Source organism: Rasamsonia emersonii (assembly GCF_000968595.1).
Source record: "Rasamsonia emersonii CBS 393.64 chromosome Unknown ctg1118621760318, whole genome shotgun sequence".
NCBI lineage: Eukaryota > Fungi > Ascomycota > Eurotiomycetes > Eurotiales > Trichocomaceae > Rasamsonia > Rasamsonia emersonii.
In genome coordinates, this window is record NW_013563083.1 from 1 (window position 1) to 15,766 (window position 15,766).

The window sequence follows — 15,766 nt, forward strand, 5'->3', positions numbered from 1 at the left end:
CGCTGGCACGCAGTTGGCAGCTTCAAGAGGTCTGCGTCGACTGTTGTAGTAGACGCGTCAGACCGTATCTAGAAGCAGTAGAAATGGTAAGAAATGAGTGGGTTGAGCCTAGTCTAATGTGACGGATCCAATTCCAGGCAATAGAGCAGTTTCTTATCACTAGGAGCGATCTAAATTACAAGAGACTAGGCTGGGAGGAGAGGAGAAGAAGGAAGGGAGCCAGGTCGCTAGCGAGGCGATTTATGCAAGTATTCTGCCGTACCTATACCTCACCGCTTTTCTCACCGCTCACGTGACGACAGGCAAGTTGAATCGTCACAGTAATTAGGTAACTACTCTGTACGGAGTTCGGAGTAACTTGGATTTTATTTATGCATGCATCTAGCATTAATCTTTCGGGCCTGAGGTATCTATTCTCCGGACCATTTTTCCTACGCATGCGGAGCCTTCTAACCAAGAGCAAGCTGCAGAATCAGAAACAGACACATTATATGTGATGGAAATATCCACTGGATTCATTCCAGAAGATTCTTTGGTTTGTTTTTGATGTTGTTGTCAAGTTCATTCTGAGGTTCTGACTTGTTCAACCATGTCAACACGTCCTGGAATGAAAATATCTATTGCAATTCTAGCGTCAGCGGTTATACTCAAAACTTGTCGCTTAAAAGACTGCTCGTATTTTCTACAAAAAAATGTGCAATTTAGCACTAATCGTAGAGATACTAAGAATAAGGCAAAATAAAAAAAAAGAAAGAAAGAAAAATTTCTACTTTTAGTCATTGCGGCTACAGAAGCTGCTTTTGCAATAGTTAAGAATAGGCAGTTTGGCGACACACTAAGTTGCCGGCCAAGAAAGTAGCAAACAATCTTATGAGTTAATTCTTATATATATGAAGTGCTTATTTGGGATTAAGCTTGGAAAGCAGCCAAGTTTGGCTCGACATAACCACACTCGTTTTCATCCCGGACTCGTTTTTTATTTTGAATTTTATCCACAGCTCACCATTCCGCATAGCCTCGAGCCCACTATCCACATTAACATGCGGCTGAGGCCAAGCAAGGCTCCGCAGTCTTGTTTGCTTGCTGCTCGAGTCTGCTTTTAGTATTGGCTGACGCCATCGAATCTTGGTCTTGTCAGCGTTTCCGTTCTATTCAGCTAGATGCGGGACACCTCGTATTTATTGCATGATGGCGTGGAATTATCCAAGCAATATCAGATTCTGTAGTTCGACAGTGCCAGTAGAAATTCTCGCCCAGCACATCAAGGATCTGTTTGAAATGTCGTGCTACCAGTGATAGTACTCTGTCAGCGAACCTGCTTGACTCGATTTGGCGTACTTTGGACAATCATGAAAGCCAAGGCGGAACATCACAGCTTTGCATATAATGCAAGAACCCGCTTGAATACAATTTTTGAGGAGGGGATACCAAAAAGTGATGGATGGGTGCCTACTCGTATATAAAACAAGCGTATGTCCGTATGAAGAAAAAAATCTTGTAACTGCAACTACGAACTTTTATTTTTCACTCGCTCTCATCGCAAATACCTTCCAAAATAAAGCTACAACAATATTTCCATCCTTTCATAGCAGTTTCGACGGCATACGATGCGCTGGTAGCAGGATTCACGAAAGGAACTTTCCACAGCTTGATTTCGGCACCAGCGAACCCATTCAGTGTCGCGGCGGGCAATCTTACTCTGGATCCGAGGGATGATTTGCTTGTTCCAAGACAGGGGGAGTGTCAAAGTTAGTATATATCTACTTTACTTATTCTCTGCCAAAGCTTTGCCAAAGAAAATGGACAATACTAATTGCCGTTTAGAAGCCTGTGGTAGCATATGCTGCCTGAGTCTCGACGACATTTGTGTAAGTGTTATCCACTAGTATACATAGATAGTCTCTTCCGCGCTAACTTGCTCCTCCATATTTATTAGTGTGGATCAGGCTGCTGTCCCACGGCAAGCACATGTGTCGACGAAACTTCTGGTTTCTGCTGCTTTGGTGGAAACGCCAGATGTGGCACGTCAAACTGCTACGACAGCAGTACGGAGATCTGGAACTGCCTGTCCCAAGTCAACGACTTGCTGCGGGATATACTGTTGTTCTGCAGATGAGTACTGTCACGACGGTGCTACCTGTGTCGCTGGGAGCAACAGTGCACCCGGTTTGGCAAATGGATTTGGTAAAAAGCTCTTGTTTATGAGCGTCTGTGTGGTCTTCCTGGGAAATGCAATGTAAATGAAGGTGGTCAGCAAGAATTGGCGACAGTAATGTATATGAGAGGAGTATGACTCAGCTGGACAAGGATGAAATCCTTAATCTCGTATTCAAAGGTGATCAGTCTGTGTTATTTGAAATACGAGCCCCGGCCAGGGCTAGCGAATTGTAGCACAGTAAACATCTCAGCCGCTCGATTAACTTTAGGATCTCATTCTCTGCCCTCAGGTGATGGATCTTATCACAGTTTTATTGTATTATAGATGCTCATGGAAGAATTCATTGCTCTTGCCGCCAGTTTATATCCAATGTTGTAAGAGAGTGTCGAGTTGGAACCTTTTTGATTTCGAGTCACGTTTAATAGTGCAGATCACATTCTTGATCTTTCACCCTAGTCTCTCACAAACCATTGACTGATAACCACTTGACCAGAGACATCTAGTACATGCGGCCATAGGGTGTGGAAAACAGGGCTTCCCGTCCGCTCAGCCGTACTTAAGCCACACGCCGCCTGGTTAGTAGTTGGGTGGGTGACTACCAGCGAATCCCAGGTGCTGCATGTTTTTTTTTTAGTCTTCAATCTGTCTCTCTTCCTGATTTTTCCTCCCATTCTGTAACCTATCTGACAAACCTTAGCTAGGCCTAGGAGAAGCTTTCTTCTTTGAGTGGGAGGTGCCCTTGACCATGATTTGAACAAAAGAATCAACAGCTCCAATGCAGTTCTCGTACTCAGCATCTTGGAATGATTTTGGATTCTTGGGAGAAGAGCAGGCTTCTTCGAGGATACGACTTGCTGCTCTTACCCTATAGTTCCCGTTCCCCTTTCGCGTTTATATCGGAAGACGAACAATCACTTGTTTGATCAACTACAGTATCAAATATAAGAAATATGAGATTTAAGTAAAATTAGGAAACCAAGTGGCCCTAAATACCCTACAGAGTAGCTATTTTCTGGAAGAAGCAGAATAATCCAGTAAAGATTGAGTCCTGCAGTGTATACTTCATAGCTTCCGCATAATAAGGCCAAATAAAAAAAATGAAAAGAAATTGATTTCCCCCATCTTCAGTATCTCGTCACAATAAAAATTGCATCATGAACTTCTTAATATGTTTAGAGCCAGTCTACGTATTTCTTGTTTAATTTTTGACAAGGTGGTTCCATATGCCGAGAACCCTGAACCCCGAAGATTAAAGAACCATGAGGCACATTTAAATCTTTCAATCCTAACCTAACCTCTTCTATCATGGGTATATATTTTTTAAGGCGTGCTTAAAAGTCATGACTAATGCAGGGTAGGAAACAGACTCCGATGGAGAGGGGCCCACGCCCGCACCCCGCATCTTCCATGTCATCCTAGGCCCGTCCGGACATCGGTTCTTTTGGTATAGATGCTAGAGCATGACACATGAACTCTCTCCTGCATGATCTGCGACTGACATTGTAAACTTTGCAAACCTCCTAGTCACGGTCATCACCTAGTGTGCTTCAAAATACGAGGTGGCACTTCAATCCGCTATGGCAATTCAACAAATTCAATTGTTTATTTATTGGACTACTCCAGGGGTTGATATTGGTTTGAGACGCAGGCAAGGCCGACTAGCGATTTAGGGTATCCAAGTCCGAGATATATAACTCTAATTCTGCACGAAATGGATAGGAGCCAATGTCCATGGTGACTGGCGCCCATGAACTGAATGCCTAATCCTGTTTTGGCTTTTTAAGCTTGAACCAGGTGATTGTCATGGTGGTTGAGAGTTGCTGCGGGGTGCAATCCCTGTCAGGATATCGCGATCTGTGAGTATATGTCCTCTCAGTCTGCTTGTAAGCTTCCGATCCCTGCTGAACGATTTGGTCCTCCAGAGCACAGAATGAAGGCTATACCATATTTTGGAATAATATTCGCCATTATACATTCTGTGGCTGAGGGACGGCTATTCTGCAGTCAACTGCACTCCTTCACCAGACTACGTCTCTAGTGCAATCCTTGTCGACTGTCCTCGGAGTCATTTCTTCTTGGGGACTAACCAAGCGAGGTGACTGGCAAAGAAGGATGTAATTTCCGCCGATCCCTTCAGAAAGGCTTTGCATGCTCAAGCTGTCAAGGATTTCTGCCCAATTTTGCTCCGGTCCTTCAGTGCGTTCTTTAAACTCTGGACCTGACATTGCCGAGGGAGGGCTTTTTGACGACGATGACCTGATAGAGAGGCGCTATTCGCCCTGGAGTGGCAACGATGCAAGCGGATTAGGATCGTCAATGCTTCTTGTCTCAGGATATGCATGTGAATCAATTGAAGAGTTTCCTGTCCCATGTACCCCGCGTTCAAAGAGGCAGCCACGCACGACTCTATCCAGGGTAGCGGCGACTAGAATGAGACATACCAAGAAGCCTTGACCGGATGGAGAATAATATAAAGAGTCATGAGATATAGTTCAGAATCCAGAGCGCATGCTCTGGTGGAGCATTATATTCGCAACATGGCGTCTACTGTGGACGATTTCAAAATCGCTGGCATTGCGGCCGGGTTTACCCTCGGCTTTGGCTTTCTCACCGTCTGGAAGGCTATCAAGCAGACAAGATCGATCAAAGTGCCTCATCGCAGCACCTACGTGTATCTCATCTGGGGAGAGGTGCTTTCGAACGTCTGTATCGGAATCGTGGGGTGGCTGTTTCTCGAAGGGATAATACCGGATGGGTACGGTCTCTTCAAACTGAACCCTTTAATGTCCACACAAATAGGATCATTGATTCTGTTCGTCAGATGCTGATCTATATTCATGTTACACAGCGTCCCCGTGTTGTTCTCGCTTTTGTTCTTCTGGGTCTTTGAGATCCAGCTGCTGATGCAGATCATCATCAATCGAATCTACGTCGTGGCCGAAAAGCAGGAAATAGTCACCAAGTTCAAGTGGATTACGGCTGGTGTCATCACTGCTATTAACATTGCTGTCTTCTGCATCTGGATTCCAGCTCATTTGAACCCGCCCGTCTCTCATCTCTACGTCGAAATCAACAAATACTGGGACCGAACGTCCAAAGTACTCATCTGCATTGTCGATGCTGCCCTGAACATCTGGTTCCTTCACATCGTCAAGCAGCGCTTGGTGCGATATCATGGCTTGAGGAAGTATGAGCCTCTGGTGCGATTTAATTCCCGTCTGATTGTTGTGTCCGTTTCCATGGATGTAAGTCTTCTGTGACAGTAGTCTCAACACTGCTAACGTGATGAAAGATCCTGCTCATCGGTCTGATGTCCCTGAGGAATTAGCTGGTGTATATACAGTTCCATCCTGTGACGTATATGGTCAAGCTGAACATCGAAATGACCATGGCGTCTCTTATTACCAAGATTGCCCGGGGGTCTGGCGTTGTAGATAGTCGTCCGCCGGTGCCTCGTCACTTTGGCCCAACCAACTATGGAATGAAAAGGAAACTAAACAAAGATATCGAACTACAAGTCCCGGATCAATCTAGCACTCACATCCATAAAGACACCACAGTTCGCGTCACAATCCAGAAGACGGCCAGCGGTGATACGGCGACGCAGGTCCCCCTTGAATCAGCCGAGGGTCAAGCGCCATGGCTCTACTGTTTCTCTCGACAGACCAACGATAGGCGTCTTCGTGAACAGATTCCTGTGAAGCATCCGCGTTAGAAAACGACCACAGATGACTATTTGACGCAAAGACGTGAATTTCTGTAACTTGTACGGGAGATCGAGGCTTTGTGGGATTGGCTGGTGGGTGTGGATCAAGGGACTACACGTGTTTCTGTTCATTGCGAAGTTTATATTTGTAGGGATTTTTTTTTAAATTACTATGATTCTACTATGCCTATATATAATGTGTATGTTTTTGCTATCTGTTCCTCCTTACGCCTGTTTCTGGTAGTAATGCTTCCTGGAGGCTGGGAATGCAATTGTATCAATTACAATGGTTTTTTGCTTGCATGTCCGCAGTAGTTGAATTCAAAGTGCCCGACGTCCCCGGGCGTGTGCTGGAATTTGTCCCGATCTATGATAGTCCTAGTGAAATAGCGACAATAATTATCTGAATATATAATCGAAAATTAAGGACAGGAGTGACCACCCAATTCACTAGCCAGATAGCTGCCCTGAGGCTTTTTTTATAACCTCATTATCAATATGTTCTTAATAACTATTCCAGCAATTGATGGTTTTAGATATTATTTCCTTTCGTCCTGCAGCCACATAACTTTGCCGACCTTCCCTCCATCCACGTCCAAAACATGACCCATGATACTGCCACTCAAGGCCTCACTAGCAAGGAATAAAATTCCCTTTGCAACAGCCTCCTGTGGCACAGGCTTGCCGCTGGTTGAGGTTGCTTGCGAGTCCTTCCAGAGCTGCAAGGGATCCTGCGCACACTCAATCCTGAACTGCGCTGTATCAACCGGCCCCGGGGCAATAGCATTGACCCGCGCATCAGGGAAGATCCGTGGAACGTCGGCCTTCAAACTGCGTAGCAGACCATACTGCACTGCGGCCTTGCCCGCCGAATAATCAGGATTTGACCGTTCACCATAGTGGCCCGATTCCGAGCCAACAATGATCAGCGACACATTCTTGGTGACACCCGGCACGGCGTGCGCTTTGATCTGGCGCAGCCAGGTTCGAGCTGTTAGAAATGCGCCCTCGACATTGACGCGAAGCGTGCGCCGGAATTGCTCAATGTCCATGTCGCAGATACTCTCGATGTGGGGGAGGACACTCAAGTCCAGCGAGGCCAGTGCAATGCAGCATGCAACAACGCCAAAGTGTGCTCGTGCGCGCTTGAAGCAGCCTTCCAGCTGCTCCGGAAGTGATGTCGCCAACATCTTTGTGAAGACGTGGGTGTTCGCCAAGGGCAGCAAGTTTTGTTGGATTAATATCCAATGCTGTGATGGTTGGCGCCAGCTGAGAGAAACGCTGCAACCGTCATGCTCCCTAGATTTTATCGTGAGTTATATATAAAGCGAAAATATATATTTACTCTTGACAGAATTGGTGCAGCATCACAGATGACTAGGATAATGACTACAGAACCTACCAATAAATCCACCGGCTCCCGTCACAAGGACATGGGTGCCTTCAAGGCCATACCCTACGTCAAAGAGTTCTACCATGGGGCGAGTGTAAAGTTTGTGTCGGATATATAGACTAGAATTACTCCGTACGTGAACAGTAAGAAAATAGTAATTGATGCGGGCAGAAGAGGAGTTCAACCCCTCCGCAGACTATTTATCAAATTTTGGCCTTTTTTAGCCGGATTTCGAAGGAGACTAATCTACTTGTGCAGAATTATATTTATTCAATTATCCAAGGTAAGCAGATTTGTGAGATCAAATTAGTATATCATCTCTATTTTTCCCTTGCGAATCAGCGAGCTGATAAAACAAATAGTCATAAGAAAGTGTACATATATGCTCCGGCATGTTTAGAGGAATGTACCTCGGTTACAGATTTCAAAGAAGTCATAACCGATAAGCAGTCATCGTTTTGACGATGTGGAGTAACTGTCTGGCGATAAACCTCGGCCAAAGAGCGATAAGGGGAAACTAGAAGAGATGCACCGATAAACGATTACCCAAATTGGCAGGCCATAAGCCTGATAAGGATGGTGCTATGCAATGGTAGCTGTTATTACTTGCCAATCCAGAACAAATCAATTCTGGCTGTAGATGAATTTTGGAAAAGAAAAGCTTAGTCAGTAGGTGATAGTAGATATGAAAGTTATGTGGTAATATTAATTTCAAGTTTTAGCGACATGTAGTAGCCATCACTACTTGTCCTTTGTTAGATAGATTTGTTGCCAATATATTCAGATTTAAAGCGACTATCCTACGGGCTATATATTACAGGACTGACTAACAATAAACCAAATAACTGCAGAACGCCCGGAGCGAAACTGTGTGCCTGGGATAGAGAAACATGCTTATCAGTAAGGGCCTAAGCTATGTATTTGTAAGGGGCTTATCTGCAAGCATCTTCTCTAATAAGTCGTCCTATTATCGTTTGCAAAGGACGGCGTCTTCAAAAAAAGGTTCAACCTTTATGACTGGACTTGATCTAAGCTTTCGTGTAACACTTCATTCTGCATTCTGAGATTGCGCTGGATGAGCATAGCCCGCGTGGCACTCTCGGCATCTTTGTCTAAACACGCTTATCGCAGTTCTCGACGCGTCCAACTCTGAGGAATTGAGGCCCGGCTGATTGATTAGCCTTTACACTATAACTGCACGTGGAGCAAAGAGCGCCTGGTTATTCAGCCTGCTGCTTACAGCATAGTCGAGGTAAGGACAGGCCAGTCATAATACAACAGATTCTATACGCATAACGCATTGGAGTGCTCTATCTTCGATATCCAACTTTACCTTCGCTGACAGCGTGTAGAATTGTCTCCAAGCAGTCAATGCGTTCGATCGACGCACCTGTGGATGTCCATACCCCAAAGCCAAAGATAGGATAGTGGGTAAAGAAATATAGAGAGACAGGTCTGGCGAAAGACAAGCAAGTATGACGGTCGAATTGACGCATGATTCTGCGGCACCGGTGCTCCATGATGTCGAGAGGACGGTGGTCGAGGACAACGATGCCCACAAGCTGCAGGCTCTGGGCCACCAGCAGGAACTGCGGCGGAACTTCTCAACGTACAGCATTGCTGCGACGGGGTTTGTAAATGGAAAGTAGGCATTACATGTTCTCTTCCCTCCATCGAACGCCGACTGATATGGTTTAAAACAGCGCATGGTCCGCCGTAGGAGGAAGCATCTTAGTGGCCATCTACAATGGCGGTGCGGCGGGGGTTCTTTATGAATTGTAGGTCCACCGGACATACGAAACATCGCACTGACAACCTAGAATCGTGGTCTCCCTCGCGTATGCGTTCATCACAGCCTCACTTGCCGAACTGTCCAGCTCTATTCCGTCATCCGGAGGAGGTGAGTGAATCTCCTCCATTATGGTGTTATCTCCGTCATGCTTTTTGATATGGAGGATTGTAATAAGTATCCTTGCAGTCTACCACTGGGCAACCGTTGTCGCAGGCCCCAAATACGGCCGGGTCATCGGCTTCTATGCCGGCTGGTTCAACTTCCTGGCCTGGGTGTTTGCTATCTCGTCAACGTGTGCAATCCTAGGCAACGCGCTGGTGCAGATGTATCTCGTCCGGCATCCTGAGGTAGAATGGAAGGCGTGGATGGTTTTCATTGCATTTCAGCTGCTCAACTGGATGGGTTGCTTAATTGTCTACTGCGGAAACCGATTCCTGCCTGTTCTGAATTTTATAGGCTCGTTCGCCGTCGTATCAGGCGTCTTCGTGTCCATCGTTGTGCTAGCAGTCATGCCCAAAGCCCACGCCAGCAGTGACTTTGTGTGGCGCACATTTGTGAACGGGACAGGATGGTCGAATAGAGGTCTCATCTTTGTCATGGGTCTGCTCAATGGAGGTGAGTATCAGCTCGTCGATGGTCTTCTTGCCAGCATTAGTAATGCTTCATCAGCGTTCTCGGTTGGCACCCCGGATTGCACCACCCATCTGGCAGAGGAAGTGCGCAGTCCAGAAGTTGCCATCCCCAAGGCGATGTTCTTCCAGCTCAGCCTGGGATTTGCGACGTAGGGTCTTGCCAGGGTATTCTCAACCGCGATGATGTTGACTGACCATTGCAGCGCCTTCGCCTATGATCGCTCTCTCGTATGCCATTGCGGACCTCAACAGCATCCTAAGCATTCAGTCCAGCTTTCCGTTGATTGCCATCTACTTACAGGCAACAGGATCGAATGCAGGAGCCATCGGTCTGACATTTATCGTCTTCCTGGCCTACTTCGTCGCGCTGCCGGACAATTTTATCGCCTCTGGCCGGACATTCTGGGCGCTGTCGCGAGACAATGCCACGCCATTCAGCTCCTATTTTGCACACGTCTCAAAGCGATGGCAAAACCCGGTCCGGGCCAACATGTTTTGTGCTCTGGTCACCACTGCCGTCGGTTGCATCTATGTCGGTAACACGACCGCGTTCAACGCCTTCGTGGGGTCATTTGTCGTCCTGACGACCATCTCGTACGGCATTACCATCGCTGCTCACCTGGCGACTGGCTGGAAGTTTGTATTGCCGGGGCCATTCCACCTTGGCCGCTGGGGATGGGGTATCAACCTTCTAGCGCTGGGGTACATAGTCGTCTCGGATGTCATCTTCTGCTTCCCTTTCGTGCAGCCAGTCGATGCGGCGAACATGAATTACGTCTCAGTGATTGTGGGAGGGTTCACCACCTTTGTGACAGTGTGGTGGTTTCTGCGCGCGCGACAGAACTATGAGGGTCCGGTTAGTTGTATTCTCTCCATAAGAACAGTCACTCGTCGGTGGAAATGCTGATAGTCTTCTCTATCAGAAATATATCCCCCAGATTATTGAGGGACAAGACCAGGAGGAGAGCTCGACTCCTCTGAGCGAGAGCAAAGAAGAGTCTGGTGCAGACAAGTCATAGAGAGTAATATCGTAGAGAGTAATATAAACAAAGGGGTATTCCGTTTTCAGTGTTTGCTCCGAGTGGCATACTGCCACTGAACTTCGGCATATACCGGGGTTAAATGACAAATACTCGAGAAATGACTGTTTTTCAGTGAAAAATTCAGTTCACTAGAGGGACTCACCGGCAAAACTCAGACTCATAAGCAAGGCTTATACGTAAGACACCTAAACAACTCTCACAACCACCATCTACAACAAACTCCCACAATCAACTCTGACTACAGTCAACTTTCATCACCCACCCATACAACCAGCTCTCAAACATCTCACTCCAACGTCCAACAAGATGGTATCCCTGGTCCATTTCGTCAGGAAGCTCAACAAAGACTTTCGTCGATTCTGCAAGCAATACCACAAATCGGCTAGGGACACAAGCAATGATCTCACGCATCTGATGGACGAGACTTATGCCATGACATGCGAGATATTGGAACTGATGAAGGCGATGTCTACCATGAAGAAAGACATGGCTCATATGATGGACGAGATAGCCGACCTGAATATGCATATGGCCCATCTCACTTCTGAACGTGCTGCCATATCAGAACGCGTCAAGTCTCCTGAGGAATTCCAGAAGACGGTGTTGGAGAACTCTAATCTGCCGAAGTAAGATGTCACACGGCTGGAGAAAAGCTATCACCCTCTGGTTGGTGAGCATGGAGAGTCTGATGACTACGATGAGACGAGCGATCGCAGTTGTTGATATGCTCGCCCTCTTGACCTCCCTCCGTCCTAATGTTGTGAACGTGCTACGTCGACGATCGCGATAACATCCAACTGCCGCAGAGGAGATGGAATTCTTGACCGATACTGCTGATATTTCTGGCTTTGGAATTTCTGCCGGTCTTAATGTCTGTCTCGAGTATGGAATTGCCCTCCTGTGCAGATTAGATATATGCGCATGCCAGGATGTCTATCGAGTGTGCTTTAACGGCATGTTCTCTATTCTACTTTTCCACTATGAAAATTTATAAATGTCCCAACAGATAAAGGACTAGGTCGTGACGGTGTCTTGTCTGCAAAGCATAGACTCAATAAACGAAATGAATTAACAACGACGTCCCCATTCGCGATTCGAATCATGAGATAATCTCCAAAAACACATGATGACCAACCAAACAGCTGCGCAGATATTAGAGCCCGAGGGAATACCAATTAATCAACCAACCAACAGGAGGAAGTACAGAGTGTTGGGTACATCCGTGTAATCAGATCAAGATGTAACTTTCCCTTTCAGTCTGAAAACAACAACATGAACACCAACCCCACGCGCCGAAGACTCTTCGCGTCTGATGACAATACTGTTATCAACACCTCTTAGATGTTTACGAAACAACGCTGTCCTAGACTGAAGCCGGAATAATTTTCAGGACGGGACCAATGTCAACACCAACCCTCATCACCGAGCTGGCAGCTGCCATTGCTCGTAACACTCAGATTGTCAACGACTACTTCAAGGCCAACAACATCCCCACGCCCTCATTCGACGTCGATGGACCAGCGACGGTGACGATTCCCCCTCACGAGAAGGAGGTGGCAGCCGCACATGCCCAAGTCATTGCTGACACGCAGGCGCTTCACAATCTCATGAAAGGGCCGACGGAGATGGTGATGGGGATTGCGGTATGAACTTGACGATTTCCTTTTTTTTTAAAAAAAAAAAGAAAAAAAAATTGCACTTCGTTGTATGGCTACTGACGTCAGAAGGCGATCAATCCAAACGACATTATCAGCTTGCAAGCGATGCTACGGTTCGACGTGGCGAAGAAATTCCCGCTGCATGAGAGAGTCTCGTTCGAGTATCTGTCTGCCAGCTGTGGCGTCAACGTCACCGATTTTCGACGCCTGATCCGGCATGCCATGACGAACCACATCTTCCGTGAAGACGAGGACGGCCTGGTGGCGCATACGGCGGCATCGAGGGTGTTGAGGGAGAACCGCTTGCTCAACAATATTGCGGGCATCATGACGGAAGAACTGTTCCCGGGGGCAGCTCAGGTATGAGTTATGCACAAGGCAATATACAGTATTTCGGCGTAGAAAGCTGACGATGATATTCTGACAGACCATCAATGCGTTGGTCAAGTACGACGGTTTTCATGTGCCAAACCAATCTGTGTGTATTGCCTCAAATATATTTCCTCTCCCCAGTAAAGGTTGATGCTGACTCTTGTAGGGCTTCAGTCTGGGCCACAATACCGACAAAGGCCTCTACGACGAGCTGCGACAGTATCCCGAACGAGCAGAACGCTTTGCAGGCGCCATGAGCGGCTTCGCAGCCCGAACTCCCATCGATCCTCTCGCCAAAGGATATAACCGGGCGCCTATCGTCAAGAAAAAAAGGGACAGTTGTCGATGTAGGTGGCGGCTGGGGACCCGTCAGTATCGGACTGGCGCGACACTTTCCCGAGATCAAATTCATCGTACAGGATCTGCCCGATGTCGTCGCCGACGGGCCTTCACACGTTCCTGAAGAACTTGCCGGACGCATCGAATTCATGGCAACCGACTTTTTGGAGACGGAGCAACCGGTCAAAGACGCAGACGTGTACTTCATGCGAGCGGTGCTGCACAACTGGCCGGACGAGTATTGTGTCCGGATTCTACGGAACTTGTTGCCAGGTGGGACGATACGACATGAGATTGATATGCTTGGTTGAGTAGTGCTGACATGGATATCTAGCTCTCAAAAAAGACGCCCACATCCTCCTGGTCAACGACTCCATCCTTTGGAAACCGTGGAGTCTTCCACCTTATGTGGAAAAGTTTCGACGGTGTGTAATGACGTCGTTCAATTTTCATAACTTCTTTTGAATGTATAGTCCTGGCTGATGGCGTAAAACAGGTCAATGGATCTCAACATGATGACTTTCTTCGGCTCGCGGGAACGAGCGCTTGACGAGTGGGAGAAGATCGTCCGGGAGGCAGATCCACGGTTGGAAATGCGAGTTTACGAGCTGAATCCAGGCTATGTGTTGGATATTTACTGGAGGACAGAGTAGCTTTGTCGATACGAGATGGGAATGCATAGTAATATAAATCTGGCACGGTCAAAAGAAAGCACCAGTCTGTGGATGAGATGTGTTGTGCTATTCTACGCAGGGAATTAACTAAAGCAGGATTTTATTTAATGATATCAAGCAGTCCAGATGTCAATCCGTTTATCAGATAGGCACAACAACAATAGTGAAGGATGGTTGACATTGCCATTTTAATTCGTACGGGACTACATTTACTTACCCTGAAAGCTATGATTGACGGGTCATTGATTGCTCAGCACTACGTAGTATGACAGAAATATGGCTATCCTATGGAAATCCCGGGTTTTACACTTAGTGAGACAGCTGTGGTTCAAAGAGCTATGTCTTCTTGCCAGGACATCAGTTGGGGATAATATTAACGCATAGCCGGCTCCAGATCTCATATGAGAGTAGTTTTACGAGTGTAAGTCATCAATCAGGTCTGTATTTGCTGTTTTAGAGGGCTGTCGTTCCAGTTAATGCTAATTGTTCTAACTTGAACGAGTCGTCTAGATATTGAATTCTGATCGAGAAACTGTCTTTTTGGATCCTAAATTAATAAACTTTTAAACCTATAATGAGTAACCGTGTATAGATTGGAACCAACCTGCTGTGCTATAGTGCAGCACGACCTGAATCCTCATGCAATGGCACCGGCGGTCTTAGGGTGACCCGACACATTCAAGCTTGCGCCACGATCTGCATGGCGCTTACCATCCCCGAGCTTAGCAGACTTTAATTCTCAGCTATGACACAATAGACGTCAGAAATCTAGGGCAGAGACTGCGGAGAATAGGCCAGTGTGGGGATGAAACGAGGAAGTTCTTGCATGGGGGAATCCCCAATATTCGAATCACAATCATTCATTCATCCTCTCTGTCCCAACCGAGAGCCGGGAATATCCACATGGCGCATTCTCCGGTATTGATTCTCCGTTCATTTCCATCTCTGGCCGGAAGTAACATACCTATCTAGGTAGCTAATGTCTCACTTGTCAGTTTCAGTTTCTTACCCTGAAATTCTGGTCTTGAATAAGCCCTACGATGATGGACCATTGTCTGGCGATCATTTGCCGTGTGAGGGCAGGATGCATCTTCTCCATCGCGTTTCCTCCATGCTAGTAATCTTTCCCCGCAAAGTCTCCTCACTGAGCTCAGAATATGCGGACTTCAGGCCGATCTGCCAGGATAGCCGGAGATGTTAAGAATAGATGTCGAATGTGTTCGAAAGACTCAAAGAAATCGGAGACTGAGTCAAACGGAATGGGATGCGCAAGCCTAGCATTATCCGACAAATGTGCGGACTGATAACCAAGGATCTCTAAAGTCTTTGAAATACCTGCCGAGACACATTGATTACTGCTGGATTTACTTTGCTTCTGTCTTAACTTCCTCGTTCGTCATCGCCTCGGAATATCACCATTTACCTTCAAGGCAAAAGTTCGATGGTGGGTGTCACTGCTGCATGCAGCATTGGGTTCCTGCTCTTTTGCTGTAAGTTCTATACTGTCAAGCTGTTAAAACCAATCTCTAACTCTGGCAGATGACCAGGGCGTCATGGGCGGGGTCATCGGCTCGTCGACCTTCATCGAGCAGTTCTACAACCCAAACGTCAGCAATTGAAGATGTGCTCATCTCAGACGATATAGCATGCTAATCAAGACATAACAGGCTGTTCTGCAGGGACTGATCACAGGCCTGTACGATCTTGGCTGCCTGATCGGGTCCATCGCAACGTTCATCTTTTCGGAACCCATTGGGAGAAAGAAATCGATGGTAATGCAAATCATGACATAAGAATCAGGCAGTCTCTTACGGATCATAGTATATCGGCATTGGCATTGTGCTGGTTGGGACAATCCTCCAGGTCACCGCGACGACAGTGCCACAACTTATCGTTGGCAGAATCGTGTATGGAATCGGAGTTGAGATAGACATGGCAATTATTCCCACCGTAAGACCTTCGAATCGATGAATCACTGGCATTCACTTACTGCTCTGCA

The 15,766-nt window shown here is 46.9% G+C and overlaps 5 protein-coding genes across 5 annotated transcripts; 3 read left to right on the plus strand and 2 right to left on the minus strand.

Moving 5' to 3' along the window:
• Positions 1 to 2,518: 2,518 nt before the first annotated feature.
• On the minus strand, positions 2,519 to 2,955 carry T310_5687 (uncharacterized protein; the record flags this gene model as incomplete). Its single annotated transcript, XM_013471446.1, has 2 exons — positions 2,519 to 2,555; positions 2,627 to 2,955. The coding sequence occupies 2 exons, from the start codon at positions 2,953 to 2,955 to the stop codon at positions 2,519 to 2,521; spliced, it is 366 nt and encodes a 121-aa protein (XP_013326900.1).
• A 1,740-nt stretch (positions 2,956 to 4,695) lies between these two features.
• T310_5688 (uncharacterized protein) lies at positions 4,696 to 5,873 on the plus strand (the record flags this gene model as incomplete). The annotated part of the gene is made up of 3 exons (XM_013471447.1): positions 4,696 to 4,913; positions 5,007 to 5,403; positions 5,502 to 5,873. 3 exons carry the CDS (start codon positions 4,696 to 4,698, stop codon positions 5,871 to 5,873), a joined length of 987 nt encoding a protein of 328 aa, XP_013326901.1.
• Positions 5,874 to 6,403: 530 nt separating this feature from the next.
• T310_5689 (uncharacterized protein) lies at positions 6,404 to 7,054 on the minus strand (the record flags this gene model as incomplete). Its single annotated transcript, XM_013471448.1, has 1 exon — positions 6,404 to 7,054. The coding sequence occupies one exon, from the start codon at positions 7,052 to 7,054 to the stop codon at positions 6,404 to 6,406; it is 651 nt and encodes a 216-aa protein (XP_013326902.1).
• Positions 7,055 to 8,732: 1,678 nt separating this feature from the next.
• On the plus strand, positions 8,733 to 10,700 carry T310_5690 (Choline transport protein; the record flags this gene model as incomplete). Its single annotated transcript, XM_013471449.1, has 6 exons — positions 8,733 to 8,902; positions 8,961 to 9,035; positions 9,078 to 9,157; positions 9,236 to 9,664; positions 9,885 to 10,537; positions 10,620 to 10,700. The coding sequence occupies 6 exons, from the start codon at positions 8,733 to 8,735 to the stop codon at positions 10,698 to 10,700; spliced, it is 1,488 nt and encodes a 495-aa protein (XP_013326903.1).
• Positions 10,701 to 11,030: 330 nt separating this feature from the next.
• On the plus strand, positions 11,031 to 13,746 carry T310_5691 (uncharacterized protein; the record flags this gene model as incomplete). Its single annotated transcript, XM_013471450.1, has 8 exons — positions 11,031 to 11,350; positions 11,631 to 11,664; positions 12,092 to 12,367; positions 12,452 to 12,742; positions 12,810 to 12,860; positions 12,921 to 13,101; positions 13,428 to 13,518; positions 13,590 to 13,746. The coding sequence occupies 8 exons, from the start codon at positions 11,031 to 11,033 to the stop codon at positions 13,744 to 13,746; spliced, it is 1,401 nt and encodes a 466-aa protein (XP_013326904.1).
• Positions 13,747 to 15,766: the final 2,020 nt, after the last annotated feature.